Genomic DNA, 21,490 nt, shown 5'->3' on the forward strand with positions numbered 1-21,490 from the left:
CCTTCTCGCACATTTCAAATATTATTTTACCCGTAGCCGGTTTTGGAGCAAAATCATTCTCATTGGCGCCATCAAAAAAGTCTTTCATCCTACGGTATTTGAGCGTCTTCAATAAGAAATGCCTGTGCCGCATGAACACTATAGATACACATATGATGTACCATCCCAGCAAACTACGCATGCCATTTTACCTTTTACCTGATCTGTTAGGGCTAATAGGACGGGATAGTCATTGATGGTAACAAAGATAATGGCCCTTAGTGTCAAGTGCTCCTATTTGTACTCATCAAACATACAAACCCCATCTTTCCAAAGCTTCTGCAAATCTTCCATCAATGGCTCAAGGAAAACATCTATGTCGATGCCAGGTTGCATCGGGCCTTATATGAGAATGCTTTGCAAAAGGAACTTTCTCTTGTGACATAGCCTTGGGGGAAGGTTATATATGGTCATCAGCACTAGCCATGTATTATGCGTGCTGCTTCTTTCACCAAACAGATTCATGCCGTCTGTACTCAACGTGAACCGTACATTCTTTTTTCATCTGAAAACTCTGGATGATTTGCATCGAAGTTCCTCCACTAGCGAGCATCGGAAGGATGTCGAAGCTTTCCGTCAGCCTTTACTAGGCGATCAGCATGCCAAGTCATCATTTCAGCGGTCTTTGGGTTTGAGAACAAACTCTTCAGATGGTCCACCACAGGCAAGTACCACATCACCAAGGCAGGGACTCTACGCTGAGTCATCGTGTTAGTACCTATACAAGACTCGTCCTCCACTTGAGCACCAGCACTTTTCTTTGCACCATTCTTCCTCTTATTCCCGATGGAGGAACTGGCACGGTCCTCATAGAAATTGGCATTACTTTTGTAATGGCTAGCATCGCAATTTGAACACTTTTCCAATGTTGCGTACTCATCGCGGTACAACATGCAGTGGTTCCTGCACGCGTGTATTCTTTGCACACGCATCTTCAATGGATTGATAATCTTCTTTGCTTCATATGTGTTTTTTGGCACAAAGTTAGGCTTCAGGAGCAACTTATCTAGCAGAGTAAAGAGATCATTGAAACTATTATCTGACCAACCGAATTTAGCCTTCAGGGTCAGAAGATGAAGGATGAAACTCAACACTGTCCACTCCTTCCAACATCCCACATACATATGGTCCTTTGCTGCCTTCTTAAGTGTCTCAAAATTCTCTAACCCTTCAGCACTCCCTAGCAACACTTTTGGTTCAATGTGGCACAACATGTCCTCCATATCAACATCACATTTCTCGTCCACCTATGGTTCCACACGCGCATCTGTTTGATCACCATTTTGATATCCACGATCATAATCATCATCTATTATAACATGATCATTTTTGTTTGCATCATCACCACCCACTTCATCAAAGCCAGTATCGATGTCTGTGTTGTTGAAATTACCTCCTGCCTCACCATGGTGGGATCAAATTGTGTATCCATCCACAAAACCCCATTTTATCAAATGCCTCTTAATGACATCAGTATCCTCCCATAAAATATTGTTGCTACAGCCAAAACATGGACAACGTATTTTCTTTATCTTGCAAATGCGAGCGTGCTTCTTCGCAGCCTCCACAAACTTTGATACCTCTAACATGAATGTATGCGAATGTCTTCGTATGCCATACATCCATGCTCTATGATCCAACTTTAACAACCTATGACAACAATTCTACATTATATTAACTAATTTAATCAGCTATGGGTCGCAATTCTATAAACTCTATTAAATTATGGATGTAGTAACTAATAAGTAGGAAGAAATATAATAAAAAATAATTCTATATTACCCTAAATAAAACTCAATTAAACCATGTAATAATTAATAAGTAGAAGGAAAAACATCAAACTCAATATATATTAAATTCAATCAAACTCATTAATTAAAATTATGGATGTAATAATTAATAAGTAGGAAAAATATCAAACTCAATTCAATATTACATTAAAATGACAAACGTAGCATTGTAATGGTTATAATATGATCATAGAATTTTATTTAAAAAATAATCCATCTCTAGTTATTTTCTCTCTCTTCCCTCCTCCCTCTTCTAGGTCTAGATCTAGATGACAATCAAATGATGGATAGAAGTTGAAAAAAAAGATTGGAATGGCACAAACTTACCTTTTATAGCCACCTCCTCCAAAGAAAACAAGAGCAAAACCTTCCCCCTTAGATTTGGTATTTTTGGAGCTTTTCCCGACCTCCTCTCCGGCAAGCTCCAAATGGAAGGTTGGAAGAAGCTGTTCACAACTTTATCTGGGCGGCATTTGTGCTAGCGGGCCACCTAACGCACCCGCTAGCACACGGCTTTATCTGGGTGGCATTTGTGCTAGCGGGCCACCTAACGCACCCGCTAGCACAGATGCATCCCATCTGTCGCTCGCCAGCACATCTGTGCTGGCGGGCAATAGCCTGGCGGTCCTGGTCACCTTTGTGTTGGTGGGTGCCAATTTCGTCCACCAGCATGCTAATTTCGACGTGTCAGCGCAAATCGTTTCTGATGTAGTGACCAATAGATTTACAAACATTAATTATGCTTGAGCCAGACATGACCAAACATGTACGGTACACAGCGAACCAACCGTCCTAATATATTGCCTTGCAAATCATGACACACAATGAACTTTGTACAACACATACTGATTATTTGGAGAAGTGCAATGGCTCTTAGGCTCACAGCACGGTTAGCGCAGGTAGGTGTACCGGCAACATTTCAAGGCACGGAATCCTCATGGGCCGACTTCGTGGCAATTCGTGGATCCTGTCGGTACTTGTACCTCATGGCCCAATATAGGTAATTAAACCAGCCAAGAAATGCAACAGCTGTGACAACCCAATAGAACAGGTCAAGGTGGCTGCTGTTCAGGTTTGGCCCCTCCAGCCACCCGTGGGCACTGCTGCTTTGGGTGACCTTGTTCACCAGCTTCACCAGCAGTGTGCCCAGCAGTGAGGACAGACCAATTTGGCACCAGAAGAGTGCTACACCAATGGACTTCATACCATTGGGAGCCTCACTATTGAAGAACTCTAGCAACCCAACAAAGGATGTTGTGTCTGCGACGCCAATCAGGAAGAACTGTGGCGCCAGCCAAAAAAGGGACATCTGGCCACCGGAAGCCACAGTCTCTTTCCTCTGTCTCTCAACGACCGCTGCGATGGCTGGGGCCACAGCTGTGGCTAAAAAGCCCACGCCGACACGCTGCAGGTGACTGATGCCTCCCATATAGCCTGTGCGTCTCCGCAGAAATGGCACGAGGAACCAATCGTAGACCGCGAGCATCAGCATCTGGAATATGGAGGGTATGATGAAGAGCATTGCTGGGTAGATGTGCACCCGCCCCAGCCGCGTGTTGGTTGTCATGCCCTGCTGCACAGTGAAAGCAACTAGCAAAGGGCTTGATACATGGGACACAGTTGAGCTGAAAACGAGAGGAAGCATGCGGAGCACTATCTTAGTCTCCTCTACTTTCGCTGAGCTGCAGACTGACCAGGGCCCATCTCTCCCGGTGTTTATACAGGCTCTGTCCAGACATCTGGTAATAAGATGCATGCATAGATTTGTTCATGAGTTACGATAACCATATATAGCATACAAAAAATAAACTCTACAGCGAGCATAGTTCATTTCAATTATTTGAAGGGAATTTAGATACTAGTTTCTTTTTCATGTTTGAAGAGATAGCTGATGCATAACTAATACTCTTATTGTATAAGGGAGGCACCATCCATGGTTCAAATCCTGGTGCCAAAAAAAAGAATTTGCTTGATGGCAACCTAAAAATTATTGTTAGGACGCCACCAAGATGTAGTGGCACCTAAGATTGGTTTGGCCCTCTTAACAGGTGATAGTTGCAGCTATTGCCACCCACTGGGTTGTGGTCAGCCCCAGTTTACGGTGCGGCCCCATATGTGAAGTCGGATTTCGCGAGTTCCCTTGACCGACTTGGCTGAGTTTTATCCTCAGTTGTAATACCACAAGTGCCTTCTTCCCCTCACCAGCTGAGCTATTTTTAGATAGCTAATGTACATAGTTTTTCTATGGAAACTTCGAACTAAGAAAGAAAAACTTACTTTAGACTATTAGTAGGACGGGGCACTCCTTGAGAATCCACCCCATAGCTATTTTCCTGTGCTTCCTCCATGTTTTCAGGAAGCTCAAGCTTTCTGTTTTTGAATGCCACAACAAAAACCTGGAAGAAACCAGATAGTATCAAAGACGAATCTGATATTTGCAAGGCAGCGATGGCTTTCATACGAGATAGCGTCATGGGATTGGGAACATAGCACGCCTAACCTGGAGAACTCGGGTTAGGGCGCTGCCTTGAGGTACACGATTGCGGTAGAAAGGGAGCCCAGCAGCAGAAACCAGGAACCCTAGCAGGATTAGGAGGGCACTCAGGCCGAATCCAACATCCCATCCTTTGGTGTTCTCAAGCCACACAATGAGAATCAGGCCAGCAATGGATCCGATGGACAGGCAGAAGGTGAACCAGTTGAAGAAGCTTGATTGCTGGCGGGCCTCGGACAGGTCATCGCCATCGAACTGATCTGCACCAAGGGCAGGTATACAGGCGCGCATGACGCCCTCCCCAAGTGCAATGATATACAGGCCTATGTACAGCAGAGCTGACCTCCAGCCATCAACCTCCTTGCAGCTGCTTGGGTCTGCTTCAGCATTGCACTGTGGCGGGTGGAGTGAAGGAAGGTAGGCTTGCAGAGCGAGCAACCCATAGCCCTTCAGAATTGCATGAATGGTTAATCAATACACAGCAGGTACATCAATCTGGAATCGATTTTGGAGATAAAGAATTTGTAATCGTTACATGTCATGTGCTTAACATAGCTAGTGGACCGTATCAGTGATAGATGTCCATTCCTATGGGAGAATTAAGTACACTTCCCTATTCGAATTATTTAGCTGAATAGCACGACTTGCAAGGTATCTATAGTTGAATTATAAGATTATTATTGTCCTCATGTAACAAAATTTCACCTGAAACAGGTATCTATAGTTTTTAGGAACCGCGAGCATATATAGTCGAAGATGACGCAAATTACCAAAATCACTGGTGGCACAGAGAGTAGCATAGTTCTTGAGCAAGTGATGTAGGAGTCCGAGATGAAACCTCCCAAGAGAGCAAATCCACACATGGCACCAATAAAGTTGGTTATTGTGGTTGAAGAATCAGACACTCCAATATGCATTCCTCCGCGCAAATAGGTAACCATATTCTGCAGATTTGGCACGTGCACCAAGAAATTTACCACCACCAGAACTGCAAGAGGAAACAAAAAAAAAAAGACATGCGCCACGCATGTTCATGCATTAATAGACGTACTGAACATAATCTGCCAAAAGTGAAAGCAAGAAAGCCACACCATGGACACACATTTCACAATGCAAGTAGATAGTGTGTGAGGCGGTGGAGCAAACAAGGACTAACAAGATGTCTTGATAAATTAGGGACATACAGTAAAGAAACCATGCAGCTCGAACACCACCATGAACCTTCTTGTCGATCGGCTTTCCCCTCCAGTCCACCAAGCCCGTAGCCGCCATGGTACTATGTTGTGCACACTTCTTGTTCTGGCTATTCTGCTACTGCGGGCTCACAGTCTTTCAAGCACAGCACAGGATTTATAGAACTAACATAAAGGGGTCCCACAAGATTAGTGCTAGTAGCTTGCATTAATAAAATGTCATCATGAGGAGGCTGTACGTGTTATTCTATCCCCAATCTGACGAGGCCAAAATATTAATCTGAGTGATTTCATCAGACCCAATGCAAACCATATAAAGGCTGAACTCAACCCATGGATGGGCAGCGAGGCGCAAGGGAAAGAATAAGCCATTTTGTCATCCTTGGGTTGTCTGCCGGTTTTCAAGTGGGTTTCATCTTTATGAGCTACCCCGCTTTGTCAAGATTCATAATGCCCCATTGCCCCGGGCCATGCCCATGCTTCATACCGAGGGACAGCATAATCAAACAGAGGAGCTCCCATGGTTAACAACAGACTACGCGATCAGTTTTGTAATTGTTTGTCCGTCAAAGGTCGGCAGAATTATTGCCGACGCGCTAAAGACCCTTCGATACGAAAATCGACATTAATACCATTCGTAAGTGCAAACTGTAATATGATACTCCTCAGTTTCAAAACGATACTTTGGCACTTCATCAGTTCATTTTCTTGGCACATACATGTAGAGCTAGTAATAATATATACTTGCCATAAAAGTACTCTTGAAATACTACTAAAACCTCTGTGCACTGTATCTTTAATTTCCACCGTACCATAATTCTCACGTCATTGTTAGATTTGGATTTTTTTTGGTCACATTTGACCTAATATAAGAAACTATTGATGCTTGGTCAAACTTATCGCTAGCTTATAAAAGTACACAATTTCGTATCATAAATCTTCCCGTGTGACACAAGAATGTGACTCCTCCATATGTATAGGCAAATTATGCAGCTCATAATTGGTTACGGTCTTTGTTATGTGATAAACTGCCCACCCAGTTTGGAGCGTCCAATCCGACATGGGTGCTCACATTTAAAGCTAATTATTCTCTCGGTAATAGTAGTACTCAATAGTGAGGCACCTGCAATAACTCCGTCAATCTTGTGGCACGACTTCATCAGGCCGATACACATCAACATTATATAATATAGTGTCACTTGGAAGGCAAGCACATAGGAAAAGATTAGTGACACAATTTTGACATTTGGTTCACTGACACTGACTGATTTGTAACCGAAGCCAGCACGAAACATGAGTAGATCGTCATGTATACTCTCAAAGAAAAGATTGTCAGGTATATGCAATATGTATTGCCGCCGTGACATCGGACGAATACATCCAAAGGCGGTCAACTGTTTAAAGCATATTCGTTCGATGCATCCGAGTCCCCTGACATAAGCTTGTCGAGCAGCCTAGCCCTATCGACTGCAATACTAAATCCAGCATAGTTATTGAAATTAATATCCCGATCTGCTGGCCGGCTGTTGAAGAAATCTTCCACCAATTGCAAGGTATCACGATGACACACAACAGCCACCACTTCAGTTAACACCACACGACCGCACTAATCAAAGCATGTTCTCTGTGGTCAGGTTACGCAGCCTTGCTGATGACACATTCGTGATCCGGCACACACATAATTTGTCCGGCGTGTTATCTCTGTGCAAGAAATACGTGAAGGCAAATTAGGGCCTTTTAGCTTAATTTGTGCCCAGATCTCCATGATCATGTTCTTCGATGTCGACCTTCCTCGTGCTCCACATAACAGTGAAGTGGGGTGAACTGTTTCGTCATTTGAGTGACGAGCAAATGTAAACTGTTTCGTTCTGGCCCTTTGGTCTAACGAAAAGTTAAGTTTTGGAGCTGACTCTATTTAGAGACAAACTGTTGCCTTTTATAGCAATAATAACAAGCCTAATATTCTTCACTAGCTATTCGCTCTTCCTCTTGAAGGAGTTTTGTGGGCATGTCAAACCACAAAATTTGTCAAGCAAAATCTTGTCCGGAGCCCTCCCTGCCAATCTTGTGGCTGCGGCACCGGCGACCTTGATACACCTGAACATTGCTTGGAAAAACTTCTCCGGGGACATCTCGGCATACAAATTTGATCGGTGTTGGAACCTCATGGTGGTCGACTTGTCTTGCAACGGGCTAAGTGGCAAAGGGTTGCCACCAAGGCACCAAATCTCGCCAATTGCCGCTGCCTGCTGGAGACACCAACTTTCTTGGGAGACTTTCCATCTCTGAGAAGTTTGAAATTGGCAGGGAACAAGTTCTTTGGCGAGATACCAGATAGGCTTGGCTTGTTGTGCGGCAAATTGGTTGAACTAGACTTGTCAAGCAGCCAGCTGATCGATCGGAAGCTTACCAGCGACATTTGCAAGCTGCAGATCGCTTGAGCTTCTCGACCTTGGTGATAACAAGCTCTCTGGGGATTTTGTGGTCACCGTCATCAGCAACATGTCGTCCCTCCGTATCCTGAGGCTGCCATTCAACAACATCAAGGGGGCAAATCCATTACCTGCATTGGCGACTGGCTGCCCATTGCTTGAGGTTGAGGAAATCGGCCTTGGGTCCAATGAAATTGACGGGGAGATGATGCCCGACTTGTGCTCGTCATTGCCATGGCTACGGAAGCTCATCCTCCCGAACAATGACCTCAATGGAGTAGCACTCCCATCGCTTGGTCAATGCGCCAATCTAGAGTCGGTCAGTCTCAGCTTCAATCTACTGGTTGGTCCTATTCCTACTGAAATGCTGCTGCTTCTAAAACTGGTTGATTTGGTCAAACAACCTCACCGGTGAGATACCAGACATGTCTTCTTTTGTTCCTGCTCTTTCCAAATATTCCACCAAGCATAGATGACCAATCCATTGAATGATCTTCGGGGAATTTTGTTTTGGATAGAAGTCCAGGGACTGCATTGGAGACACTAGCAACAACTTCACTGGAAGCATTCCTCCATCCATCGCCAGGTGTGTTAACCTGAACTGGCTATCTCTGGCAAGTAGTCACCTCACTGGGAGTATGCCTCCTAGCTTCGGCAACCTTCAGAAGCTTGCCATACTGCAGCTTTACAAGAATTCACTCTCTGGCTCTATCCCGTAAGAGCTTGGCCGCTGTAACAGCCTCATCTGGCTTGGCTTCAACAGCAACTACTTCACCGGTGCAATACCACCACAATTAGCAGTGCCGACGGACTCGTCGCTGGTGAACTATCTCCGGTAAGAGGTATGCATTCCTCCGAAATGAGGGTGGCAACTTTGGCTCTTGGACATCTAGCCAGGGCAAGTGCCTCTTGTCCCTACAACTGGACTCAGCATAGGCCTCACATTTGGTTTCATTATCGGTATTGGTTCATGGATGTTGCTTCCTTTCTAATCTGATGAGAAGAGCTGCCGGTGTCACTCAGTATTTTTCAGGTCTAGCTTTTGGTTTCAGGGTAGGTATTGATGCAGGGATGTCAGTCAAATTACAAGCAGTTACTGCATATCAGTGGTTACTGGTTAGTATTGCCCAAATAGGTTTGTACGGACTTAATGAAGCTAGGCATTACCAAACAGATTCGAATTATTCAACTGATATGATGCAGTAACAACACCATGAACGCATTCCTGACAATTAGCTTTTTTCCATTTGATTGTTTTGACTCCCTAATTTAGTTATTATCAACAACCAATCAAACCCAGACAACATTATTGCAACGAGCAAGAACAGTGGATTGTCTTTATTTTTCCCAATATAACCCACTAAATTATACTGCCCCTACCTAGCGCTCCAGGAACAAAACACATTGGAACACATACTTATTTTCTGGCCTGCTATTTCAAACTCTACCAAAATCAGGAGAATATGAATACCAAGACTCCTTACATGTATAAGCCACCAGTCAACATTCATGACTTACGAGGGAGCACCAAGGTAAGATGCCAGCCTTAGTATGTCGCTGAAGACGCCTCCTGCAGTAACTTCCGCACCTGCTCCTGGGCCTCTCACAATCAGTGGTTGCTCTTTGTATCTCGATGTGGTGAAGGCTATGATGTTGTCAGAGCCAGATAGCTGCGCAAATGGGTGGTCCCTCTTGTAGCGCCGCAACTCTACCTGCCCCTTCTTGTTGACCACATCTACCACTCCAACATACCTCAAAACCTTAATGCAGAAATGGTTCAGTAACTTCATGGAAACAAATATGGCAATTGTACTGGTATGTAAGTGCTAGATTAAATGATGAAGACCAGTCTCATTTTTGCTGAAATGTTAGCATTCAGATATCATATTCATATGTCAAAGTTAATCCTTTATTTTGGCTGTTTAGATTGTGAATTCTACAGTAAAAAAATCCTACACAAACCTTCTGTACCATATCAACCACTAATAAGAAGCCACCCTGATCGGTCTGTAGTGAGTGATAGGCAAGTGGGAAACAAGATGATACACACTTTCCTAGATCCTACGGATGATCTTTTCATGAAAAGAAATGGGAGAGAATACTCACTTCCCCTGCAGCTTCAGCATCATTCCGCTCACTTGCCCAGTCTTGATCAAAGGATGGTAGTTTTTGCATGTATTCATCAGCTGATGTACATGACTGCATTGAAAAATCTAGTTAGAAAATGGAGTAATACAAAGCATAGCTCTAACTTGTCAGGATGGGCCAAAACTTACTCTCAGTGACTCTGGCACAAGACTCCTTACAGGAATATTAGAAAGCTCAAGCCTCAAACCAGATTCCCTTGCAAGGATTATGACCTGCTCCAACAGTATGAGTAATCAACTAATCATCATAACTAATAAGCAATTTTTTCCTCGAACACGCAGAAGAGCTGCGTATCATTGTATTAATAGGAGAAGAAAGAGTCATACAGAGACTCACACACACACAAACCCCACAGACACACGCAATTTAACAAAGGAAAAAAACTATTCATTAACAATTGATCTTTTTATTATATTTTGTTGGCCAACTAATTTGAAAGGAGTAAAGAGGTACACTTGAAGCACATAGTAGGTTGTATACATAAAAAAAAAAGATAAGCCCTTACGTGTTTGGAATTGGATAACCTAAAAAAACCCACATGGTATTGTCTAGAGAAGTAATATATTAGCTTCAAGACAAATGATAATGCAATTGTACACCCTAAAAGATGAACATAAAAGCTCAAGTAGGAGATTTAGTTGAAAAGAATGATATAATTAGAGTTACATGTTGGCTCAAATATAGAAATTAGAGTATAGAAAAACACATGCAGATTAAAAACATAACTATGGGGGAGAAGTGTGCATCCTGAATGAAGGTTTTTGAAATAATGTATATTAGAACAAAGTCTAAATCAGAAAAAGTTAGTTGACTCTTTTCTTCCATACCAAGATTTCTAAACCATAATGTTATTCTAATTTTCCGTCCGTTTCTTTTTATAAGGTTGTTAACTGTTTAAGGATTTAGAGAAGCCTTTAGAAGTGTACTTTGACCATCAAAGTATTATCTTACAATATATCATCAATTGTTACAAAATCAATGTCATATATAGATTTGTAAAAATACAAATCTATTGGTATAACTAGCATACACCAAGTATGCACATAATTTGACTAATTGTTAATCAAAGTTTATAAAGTTTGACCTTTTCAAATCCTAATATACACTATAGAAAGAAATGGAGGTAGTAGAAATATGACTCAAAACCATAAGGAGCCAGAGTAAGCAGATCTATGTGCATCAGTCAGTAACAAGTACAAATTTATGATTTAAAAATTTAAAAGAAAATAAGAAATACCTTTCTGGCAACATCAGTACCAGATAGATCATCTCTTGGATCAGGCTCGGTGTATCCAGCTTCTTTTGCCTCCGTAACAACATCACTAAAGGTTCTTGCTCCTTCGAAGTTATTAAAAATATAACTCAACGTTCCACTGCAATCAAACAGTCAAACATATTAATGACAATAACATACTGACTGAACAGAACTGTGAGGTATGCACAGTAGTAAAGGTTCAATAGGGACTGAACAACAGTAAACAAAATATGTTATCAGGGAAAATCCCTGTGAACCCTTTAAAAGGAAACTACCCTAGCAAATTCCTCCTCTGTGCTCATACAGTCATACTAAACTAAGGATCTAGCGTATCATACAAAATATTGGTAAAGTATATGTCACCATTCCATATGAAGCCCATACTTACCTGAAAATCCCTTCAATACGCAATATCTTGTCACCTGTCTCTAGAAGACCCCGCAGAGTGCTAATGATAGGGAGGCCGGCACCAACAGTTGCTTCATAGAAGTAATGAGTATATGATGCACGTTGAAGAGTTCTAAGCTTCAGATACTGAATGTTCATAAAAATGTGATAGTTAGCCAATAAAGAAATAAACAGCATACAATGCAGCAAAAGTAGTTTCAACTGTCATGGAGGCCAAAGTGCTTTCATTGTACACGAATTAATATCAAATTTAGGTAAAGTGGTGCATAGTGGCTAAGCATCATGGAGACTAAGTTGGGTAACTTAAGTGGTGTTTGTCTTTTCCATACATTTCTTCTAATGCATTTAGAAACTCCTCTCAATTTGAGCAGTCCAGTGAACCTGTAGCAATAGTTCTCTCTACACAATGAAAGTATTTCCACCAATTTGATTTAAGTTTTAATTTCAGCTGTTCTGTTCTGCAACTATGAAACCAGTACCAAACATGAAGGTAAACTTTGCACAAGATGATAGCTTAGCACCTACATTTTACAATGAACATTGGAACTTGCCTTCACTTATCTTTTCATCTAGCTCTGCCTAACTGGTTCCATCTATTAAATCTTCTTAGAGGCCGTAATCATTTAATGACCAAACTAAACTACTGACCAAAATAAATAAACAGAGGGGAACATTTATAGAAAAAAGTCAACAAAATCATTACCCTCTCAAGTGGCCCTGAATTTGCTTTCTTGTTTGGAGTGATGACATGGATTCCTCTCTTGAGCCAATCATAATAGTGAGATGCAACACTAGTGTCTGCTGTGCAATCTACCAAAACTCTGTTAGGGAAGAAGTGATTCTCAGACAAATGATGAACAAACTTGTCAAGATCGGCCGGTTCTGCTTCAGTTTGCAGCTTCTCTTTCCACTGGGTCAAATCGATTCCTCTACAGAAAGAACATACATAAGAAACATAAAGAGAAATATCAAAAACCAGCATCACTAAATAATAGCAGTCAAAGGGATCGTTTGACAAGCGAAGGAAACCAAACATAGCAGATGAGTATTCTGTTGTCATCAATAGGAATTTGGCAAGAGTAAAACTTAACAGAAGTGCTCATATAATGCCCCTCTCAGTAAATCGTTATAGATGAATTCTCATAAGAAAAGAATAATCGCCAAAAATTCAGTTCAGATAAAAATAGAGCTGCCCACGTAAAATGTTAAGAAAAATACAGTTTCAATTTACTTACATATCACTTAAAAGCATTGTCCTTGAACCAGTTATACCCATGACACGCAGGTCAATGTTCATATTTTCCTTCAGGACAGCAGCCTGCAGGATAGTTTAGATTAAGTGTAAAGTACAATATTTAACACCCATCAAAGAGGAAAGCACAAGTGATATAGTGCTTGTCCACAAAACGTAAAGTTTATGATCTAACAAAACATTTTTAATGATCCACTGCAAATATAATATACTAATGAAAAAATGGAAATCAAGTGTAAGAAACATTCTATAGCCTTGTAAGTAACTTAAATAGGTGGATACAATGCACAAGTTGTAAGTGGTGTCACCTCTGACAGCAATATCATGTAACTAAAGTTAAAGCCCATGATGAGGGGAAAAATCAGGCACTCATCCTATGATACGCAGAGTGCCTTCATGCCATACGATTCCCCAACCCAAGATCTAGCAGTTGCAGTGATCCATCAGCGACATCACTGACCACTGATTTCCCTCCACAGAGGGAATGGTGCACACAGAACAGTGGAGATAAGCATTACAAGTGGCCAAGAGGAAGCCATGGATGGCAATGGCTTTTAATATATCACTAGTTTTCACTAGTAGGTACATGAGGACTAGCTGCTCCAGATTCTAAACAGTAAAAAATATATCAAAACCAGATAATTATTGACATAGGTCTAAATATTGACATGGTGTCAAGATAATTGTACTGCAATTCCTAGTTTTCACATTTAATAGAAATGCTCTTTCTTCATGCAATATGGAAACGCAAGGCTTTATACAATTTTATATACCTGGTCCTTCAGCTGGTTAAGCAGTGTGCGACCAATCAACCCAGGTCCTACAATTCCAACAGCCAGTGTGGTTTTGGAGAGGAAGAACCTTGAGTGGGCAGCTCTCAAAGCCCGTACACAGTCTTCTTGCTTCAATACAACTGTAATGTTGTACTCACTGCAACCTTGAGCTATTGCCCTTACATTAATATTAGCCTGGATCCATCATTTTAGGGTATATTAGCCCCCTAGTACCATGAAAAAATACCTCAGGTACCAAATTTAGAAGAATACCTTAGCAAGTGCATCAAAAAGGGTTGCACTGACTCCAGGTGTACTTGCCATCCTCAGGCCAACAGCAGCAAGGATGCTACAATTATGAATGACTTCAACCTGAGAAATAGAAACTAAGCAAATCAAGATTGAGTTCACATACTGAAACACTACTGATTGAGTTCACATACTGAAACACTACTGAACCCTAAATAAGGTACAGCTATTAACCAGAAAGAGAAAGGTGTGCAACACAACTTCTGTCTAGTAGACTCTGACCAGCCTGACCTCTTTTAGAACTGTTTAAGTTCAGTATGACCACATTAGAACTGCCTGAACTTTTATTCCAGTGTATACCTGCTTTCTCAAAAATGTTACTTCTGGCCTCATTCTAATTCTTTAGAATATGGAAGTTTCCACGAAGATTCATAATAAATATTTTACACAGTTCATACTGTCAAGCTACGATATATAACAAAATAGAAACCAGCAAACTTCTGCAAGTATGTATTTGTATGCTTCCCTGACATAAATGTTTCTTTTAATATGCTTTTTTCACATGATTTGTGAACCTTGACCAACATTTTAAGGATTCGAAGGTTTAGGCTAGTGCAGCATAATGCATTCCAATCTAAAAGATATCTGAACTTTCTCAGGATAAATATTATTTTAAAGATCCAGAACAAAATAACAGCCAAGAAGGATAACATTAGTGGTTTATTACATTATCTTAGATAAGCAAATAGTGAAACAACCCAAAAAAATCATGATTCATCTATATACCTTAGATAGCCTCCCTGCTGCCAATGCTTCACGGAACCTAACATGCAAGGCTGCCGACACAGATGCAACTTCCTTTTCTGGAACAGCAAAGCATACGGAGTGTTCACTGCTAGCCTGCAGATATGTTGCAGTCAGCAAGAAGCTTCATTGTTGGCACATAAAGATGACAACATGATATATACCTGCGATATCATGACAACATTCGCTCCAACATCCTTCACAGCACCAAATATGGCACTTGCTGTGCCTGGGACACCAGCCATTCCTGTCCTGAAAAAAAGATTAAGGTAGCATGAAGGAAATACAAGTAACTTGTCCAAATAATTACAAAGCATGTATGTGCATTGTGTTCCTTATGTTAAACCTGTCCCAAGTGTTAACCTTCAAAGATCTTCGCTTAACAGTATGATAAATTGAAATTCATGTTCATTTGGTATCAGAAGATTAATTTATCTTGTAAATAGCAAAAGACACAAAAGTTTCTTCTGAAAGTTCCTACAGAGAATCACACACAGAACACTAAAATAGTTATGCTCTACTCCCTCTGGTTCCAACTGTAGGTCATTTTAGCATTCTTGACTCTTCTCAAAATGTAAATCATCCTAGAACTTCTAGGCACTTTTCATATTTTCTTCCTTCCTTGCCAACTCTCACAAATCACCATTTTGTTTCTTAATCCTTGTGCACAAGGCTAAAATGGCATACATTTGGAATCGGAGGGAGAACATCTATCAGACTTACCCTTCAACATTAACCAGAGCTAGTTTATCTATAGTTGCAAAAGCTTTGACACAAGCATCCAAATCACCATTTTCATTCGCAGGCTGCTGACAGATCATAGTTCCAGGGGCAGAAGTATTGAATATGTTCCTTATAACAATAGGAATATTGTATTTCATCACAGGTATAATGGTACGCGGATGCAAGACATTTGCCCCGAAATACGACTGCATAAGAAAAGAAAAATTATTCAGGTTAGTTAAGAGATATACTGAAGTCAGCACAGATCCAAACATAATAGTGATTTGGGAACCAACTCCTCTCACGACTTTGAGGCCTGAGCAGTGAGCACCAAAAAACCCAAGCACCATGGAGCCTTTAAGCTGATGAAGCATTTAATTGAGAAAAGCCTAGCTTGAAACAGTAACTTCTCCTTCAATAATTAATAATACAGATATTCAGTGGAAGGTGCCCAAAAGCCAAAAGTAAAGAAATTACCATCTCCCAGGCCTCCTGATATGACAATGTGCTTAAGATCACAGCTTCACTAACTGCATTAATGAGAGACTATCATCAGATACATACTCAAAATGGCCCTGACGTAACAATAATAAGGATAGACAAACTTATATCAAGTCTGAAGGTTTGTTATTTGATTAAATACGAGATACAACACGAACATCTTTATGACTTGGTAGCCCCATTGAGCATATGAATACAAGTTTTACAATGTTCCTTATAGTTAGTTTTTCTTGTCAGGTGAAAAACTCCCAATTGATTCCTAAAGTTTGTTCCCTTCAAATTTCTACTATAATACTACAGCAGCTTTACCAATTCTTTCACTGGCATATAAAGCACTTCCACTTCAATGGGTTGTAATCTCGGACTACTAGAATGATTTTACAGAGCAGATTTCAGAAACTACTTTTTTTGGCATATATATAAAAAGTAAACAATTAAGGCCTAAAGGACATGTGTCAGAAAATATACATTTCAGGCCACATATTAAAAGACTAGAATTTCCATCACCTCCAATCCTACAAAACAATGGTGGCCCATGTCGGCGTGACAAAATATGATGGGTTCCAATATGTTGTGCTGGCTGTTGGGCCAGGTTTGGAGATGAAAAAAAAATTCTAAAACCTGTAGTTGTGTCTGGTAACATGTGGCCTTAAATGTATAGTTCATCACTATCCCCTTAAATGTGCAGTTTATATCACACATAACAAAGAACCTGTAATTTTTAAAACTTATTCTTTTACAAATAATCATGTTGACAAATCATTTCTGTGTAGCCTAATAACCTCCTGACTATGCACACTTCTAGTTACCAGAACATCTGGGAAATTCTAGCTGGCAGCATAGACCATGGAATGTATTGAACATGTCATCATTGCATATCATCTATGTTAACATTTGGCATGACAAGAAAACTAAAGATTACTAAATAGTTTAAATTAAAGAAGTGACTCCAGATAGGGTTACCTTTTCTGGGATCTGCACTAAATACCCCATCAACATCGGTCCAGATGGTCACTTGACGAGCCTTAACAAGGGAACCAATTATGGCTGCAGAGAAATCACTTCCATCTCTTTTCAAAGTTGTCGGGATGTTGTCAGGTGTACTCGCAATGAAACCAGTAGCAATTATTGTCTCAGCTGGACCTCGAGCAAACCATTTTTCAAGTCGTTTTTCAGATTCCAAATAGTCAGGATCTACCTGGTTGGATCCTGATGGATTTACAACTAGAATTTCTCTTGTATCCATCCAACTGCAAGGCGTTCCAGACTGCAAATGGTAAGATATTTCAGAATAAGTCACTAATATAGAGGTAAATACTTCTACTACCTCGGTCCTTAAATATATGACGTTTAGGACAAGCTATTTTGAACTAACTAGCTTCTCCTAAACGACAGATATTTAAGAACATAGGGAGTATATATAACTTTTATAAATATATATATACACATCTAATACATTATAGAGGTAAAATTATATTTCACATATGATATTACACAATTCAACAACACTGTCACTCATATTTTTGGAGCAAGAAAGCAATAGCCGTGAAGAAATTGTTCGATAAATCCCTCCTTTAGAATCCAGTGTTGTCAGATGAGTTTAGCATAAGCATATTTGCATGAATTTAGTACTAAAAACAAAAAAAATATCAGTAACCATAGAAAAGTACAGTTTCTCTAATGATGCATTTATCTGGTTTTGTTTAAGGCAGTAGCAGTCATAGAAAATTCAAAGGCGCCTCACTTATGAACATATGTTTGATTAATTGGCCATAGCTCAGCATTTTAAGTGGACTAAGAAATCACTTTTTTAAAAACAATACCCTAGATAAGAGCCCCTATGAGGCTGTGACATTGATACTTTATATTTCAAAATTTTCAAGAGGAATAATGCCCAGAAAAGGATATGAATCGTTAGTATCCCAAGAGGAAAGCTGCATATATTACTATTTCAGGTATGAATGTGAATTAGTTTGCCCTCCCGCAAACAAATGATGCAACAAGAAGCAAGAAATTTTAGTTTTTAAAACTGGTAGTTTTAGGAGGATAGGTGTAATATTCTTCAGAAAAATAGTAATTAAGTGCCACGTAGTTTCTCCAAGCCCTTTTTACAAAATTTCAATTCGTACCTTCTTTATCGCATATGACAACATTTGTGCAGACCATAACTCTCCATGGCCAACAACAAAATCAGAGAATGACTCTGTTGCATGCCCGGCTGCAAAACAGAAGAAAAGAAAGGTAAATATCTCAGCTATGAAGGTATCTCTACTGTCAAATATCATCCTTAATAGAAACCAGGAGTAGTAATAGGTAACCAATTTGCATTAAGCTTAACAGTATTCACACAAAGCCTCTACAAGTGAAAAAAGATCGCAAAGACTAACTTTACTTGCAAAGCACGGCATATCAAATTTTTTTTAAAAAAAAAAGAACTCAAAGGATATTGGTTTAATAGCTTGAACCTATATATATGGCACGAAGCATTGCTTTAAGGTTACTGATGTCTGCATGCAACTGAGACAGGAATCTTGCAAGGTCTTCTCCTGCAAGCAAGTCCTTTGCTGTTCCCATATGCTTTTCAAAAACTTCATCAAGCACAGTGATGTAAGAATCATCCCTTGATTGAGCCTTGTTCACAAGATTGTACATCATGTCGGTGACTTTAGACATTGCAGATACAACAACGAGTTTCCTCTCAGAAGGATCACGAAGGACTATGTCAGCAACATTCTGGATTCTCTGTGAAGTCCCCATGCACGTCCCACCAAATTTATGCACCGACCACATATCACCTTTCGGAAGGTCAGCAGTAGCTTCGGCTTGCTCAACAGAAACAGCTAGGAAGAAGCATAGCAAAGATGCATGTCAAGTCAGGACTAGACAAAGACACCAAAAAGTTATATAAAAATGCAAATTAATAGCTACCAGATAGTAATATCAGTAACCAAACAGTTTATGAAGTTAAACCTGGATGCAATACAAACAAACAAACAATGCCAAGCAAGTGGGGGTAGGCTAGAGCTGAAACCCGACAGGAGCCACTAATCAGAATTGTTGATCATGTACGCTAAAAAAATCTTGGAGACTATCTCATCACAGCCTAATCAAAAGAACACTTTCAACTTCCAAACAAGTTGAAGTTAAAACAAGATGAAATAGAATTTATTATAACATAAGCTGGTCTGTTTCAAAGAAATTTGACTGCACTGCAATAAGTGAAAAACGTGAATGTTATAAGCTATCTGACTCCGGACAGGACTTTCTGTATGTTGTGTTTCTGTCTCCGAAAGGTTGCTATGCACAGTTTGGTTAGTCTTGTGTTGCAAGCTTGTAACCCCAGCTTACACCCTTTTTTTGCAACTACATCTAACATGTTCAGTTTCAACCCAAGGCGGGAAGCAATCCTTTTAACAACAAAAAATTATTGCTCAACAAATGGTAGTGCCAACTGCTAACATCTACTAGGGTGTTCAGTAGAGATTGCTGCTGCAGCTGCAGCAGCCTGAGGCTGAGCTGTGGGCCTGTTGTCCCGTGCAGCTGCAGCTGCTTATGCAGCCAGCACAAACGAACAGCCCGGCATTTCCTGAAGGATGGTGAAGTCAAAACAGTGGCCATGCAAGACTCTACCAGCAGTTGGTGTGAGCAAATTCTTTCCGACATCTCTGTGCGGCGTTCCTGGAAGGCGGCTGATCCTGAATAGAATAGCAGGAGAAGAATGCACATTGTTAAAACTTAAAAGTTTGACAAATTATAAATGCTAACTGTTGACTAACATAACATGAAGCTGAAAATTGCAGGAAGTCTACACTGGTATTTTGAAAAATTGACTACAGACACCATTGGATAAAACTGCAAGAATGGTGCTTTTGTGTGTAAGTGTCGATATACCAAAAACATCAATTCCATTCACAACATACCAAGTACCAACCTTAGAGAGTTCCCAAAGGAGCGGTCTTGAGTTCTCTCACATCGCCAACAGCGCTGAGAAATCGAGTCCCTGCATAACCTCCAATCAGCACTTCCGATTTTTCACAATACAGGTGCACAAACAATATTTGGGAAAATGACAACATCTCAAGCGGAAAGAAAAGAAAAAAGGTGACAGATTGGGGGGAAAGGCGCTTTATAAACAATACACGCGCCATCCTAACTCCAACATGAACACGACTCTGCAAGAGGAGAAAAACAAAATTCCGCAAGACACGCGAGAGAAAAACAGAGGAGGGATTAAAGTGGGGACCCCGGCGGCGTGGAGATGCATTGCGAGGATAGCGGTGAGACGCCACAGAGTGGAAAACAAGCAAGCGGCGGAGATGAGGGGGGGAGGGGGGAGGAGAGGAGTGACCTGTCCGCGGCGGAGGGGTGAAGACGGCGGTGGCGGGCGGTGAAGGCGGCGCCCGGGTGGGGGCCTGCGACGGCGAGGGTCCTCATGACAGCGAAGCGAGCGAGCGGAGGCGTAGTGGAAGGGATTGGAATGGACTTTGGCAGGCTCATAAACCCTGCTTAACCCTACTTACCCGCTTTCTGCTCCGGTCCTCATACTTTTCCGTTTTCAGTAGTAAGTTGCACTTTGACTTCTGCAGAGTCCAGACTACTACAGTTGTCGTCACGCAAACTTTCTAAAATTTATCGTTATATTTTCGATTCTAAATATTATCCAAGACATACACATCATGGAAACTGTGCAGAGAGATATTTTCATACTGCATTGTAAATTAAATAAAAACAAAGCATTAGTACTTCTCTTTTTTTACATATATGTAAAATATAAAAGTAAATAGTTTCTAGACAAATTTTGCATGAATATTTTAAGGTGATGTGCAGGTGCGAAGTTTATATGGATGCAAGAATCAAAAAATTGCATGTACCACTCTAGTCGATCGTATGCGTCTCATAAGAAAAATGCAAGATTAAGGATACAAGTGGCTTAAACCTTGTAGGTGCGTTCCGCATATAGGTCTCTTTTTAGGTGGGTTTTTTAAAAGCTTATATGCAGTTTTGCAAATGAACCCTTATACATTATGATACAGAAGGTTTCTATAACGAAGATATTTATGCTAAATATTGATATCCATGGGTCCTTCTCCTCACTTTTTCCAATAGTCTTTACCTAACAAAAATATAAAATGATAATTGACAAGAAAATGTCATAATAACAAAATCTTATTATTGCAATATTATATTCAAAATTATTTTACATTAGTTTTAGAAGTTTCTAGATGGAATATATATATATATGGTTTCAGTTACTTGGTATAACATATCCAAGTTTGCTATGTGGTAGGATTAAAGGGATCATGACACCTTCCCAAGGGGAGGGGATGAATAGGGTGTTCTAAAAACTTTAAAATTAAGGTTCAAGTATATATAAAAATCTATTTCAATTTATATTTAAATGTGCACTAGATTTTTCTATGCGTTGCAAT

General features: G+C 40.5%; 2 protein-coding genes across 2 annotated transcripts; both read right to left on the reverse strand.

Moving 5' to 3' along the window:
- Nucleotides 1–2,596: 2,596 nt before the first annotated feature.
- Nucleotides 2,597–5,664, reverse strand: LOC117861319 (protein NRT1/ PTR FAMILY 4.6). Its single transcript, XM_034744851.2, has 5 exons — nucleotides 5,508–5,664; nucleotides 5,094–5,311; nucleotides 4,330–4,770; nucleotides 4,107–4,225; nucleotides 2,597–3,568 (listed from the first exon to the last, which is right to left on the reverse strand). The coding sequence occupies exons 1-5, from the start codon at nucleotides 5,593–5,595 to the stop codon at nucleotides 2,749–2,751; spliced, it is 1,686 nt and encodes a 561-aa protein (XP_034600742.1). The 5' UTR covers nucleotides 5,596–5,664; the 3' UTR covers nucleotides 2,597–2,748.
- A 3,506-nt stretch (nucleotides 5,665–9,170) lies between these two features.
- Nucleotides 9,171–20,567, reverse strand: LOC117860486 (bifunctional aspartokinase/homoserine dehydrogenase 1, chloroplastic). Its single transcript, XM_034743792.2, has 19 exons — nucleotides 20,410–20,567; nucleotides 19,993–20,061; nucleotides 19,692–19,756; nucleotides 18,527–18,901; nucleotides 18,191–18,279; nucleotides 17,025–17,328; nucleotides 16,038–16,090; nucleotides 15,561–15,766; nucleotides 15,002–15,089; nucleotides 14,820–14,933; nucleotides 14,058–14,156; nucleotides 13,785–13,979; nucleotides 12,995–13,077; nucleotides 12,463–12,688; nucleotides 11,740–11,885; nucleotides 11,334–11,469; nucleotides 10,225–10,308; nucleotides 10,055–10,147; nucleotides 9,171–9,708 (listed from the first exon to the last, which is right to left on the reverse strand). Exons 1-19 carry the CDS (start codon nucleotides 20,556–20,558, stop codon nucleotides 9,463–9,465), a joined length of 2,820 nt encoding a protein of 939 aa, XP_034599683.1. The 5' UTR covers nucleotides 20,559–20,567; the 3' UTR covers nucleotides 9,171–9,462.
- Nucleotides 20,568–21,490: the final 923 nt, after the last annotated feature.

The sequence above is a fragment of the Setaria viridis genome, chromosome 6 (assembly GCF_005286985.2).
Source record: "Setaria viridis chromosome 6, Setaria_viridis_v4.0, whole genome shotgun sequence".
In the NCBI taxonomy this organism is placed as follows: Eukaryota; Viridiplantae; Streptophyta; class Magnoliopsida; order Poales; family Poaceae; genus Setaria; species Setaria viridis.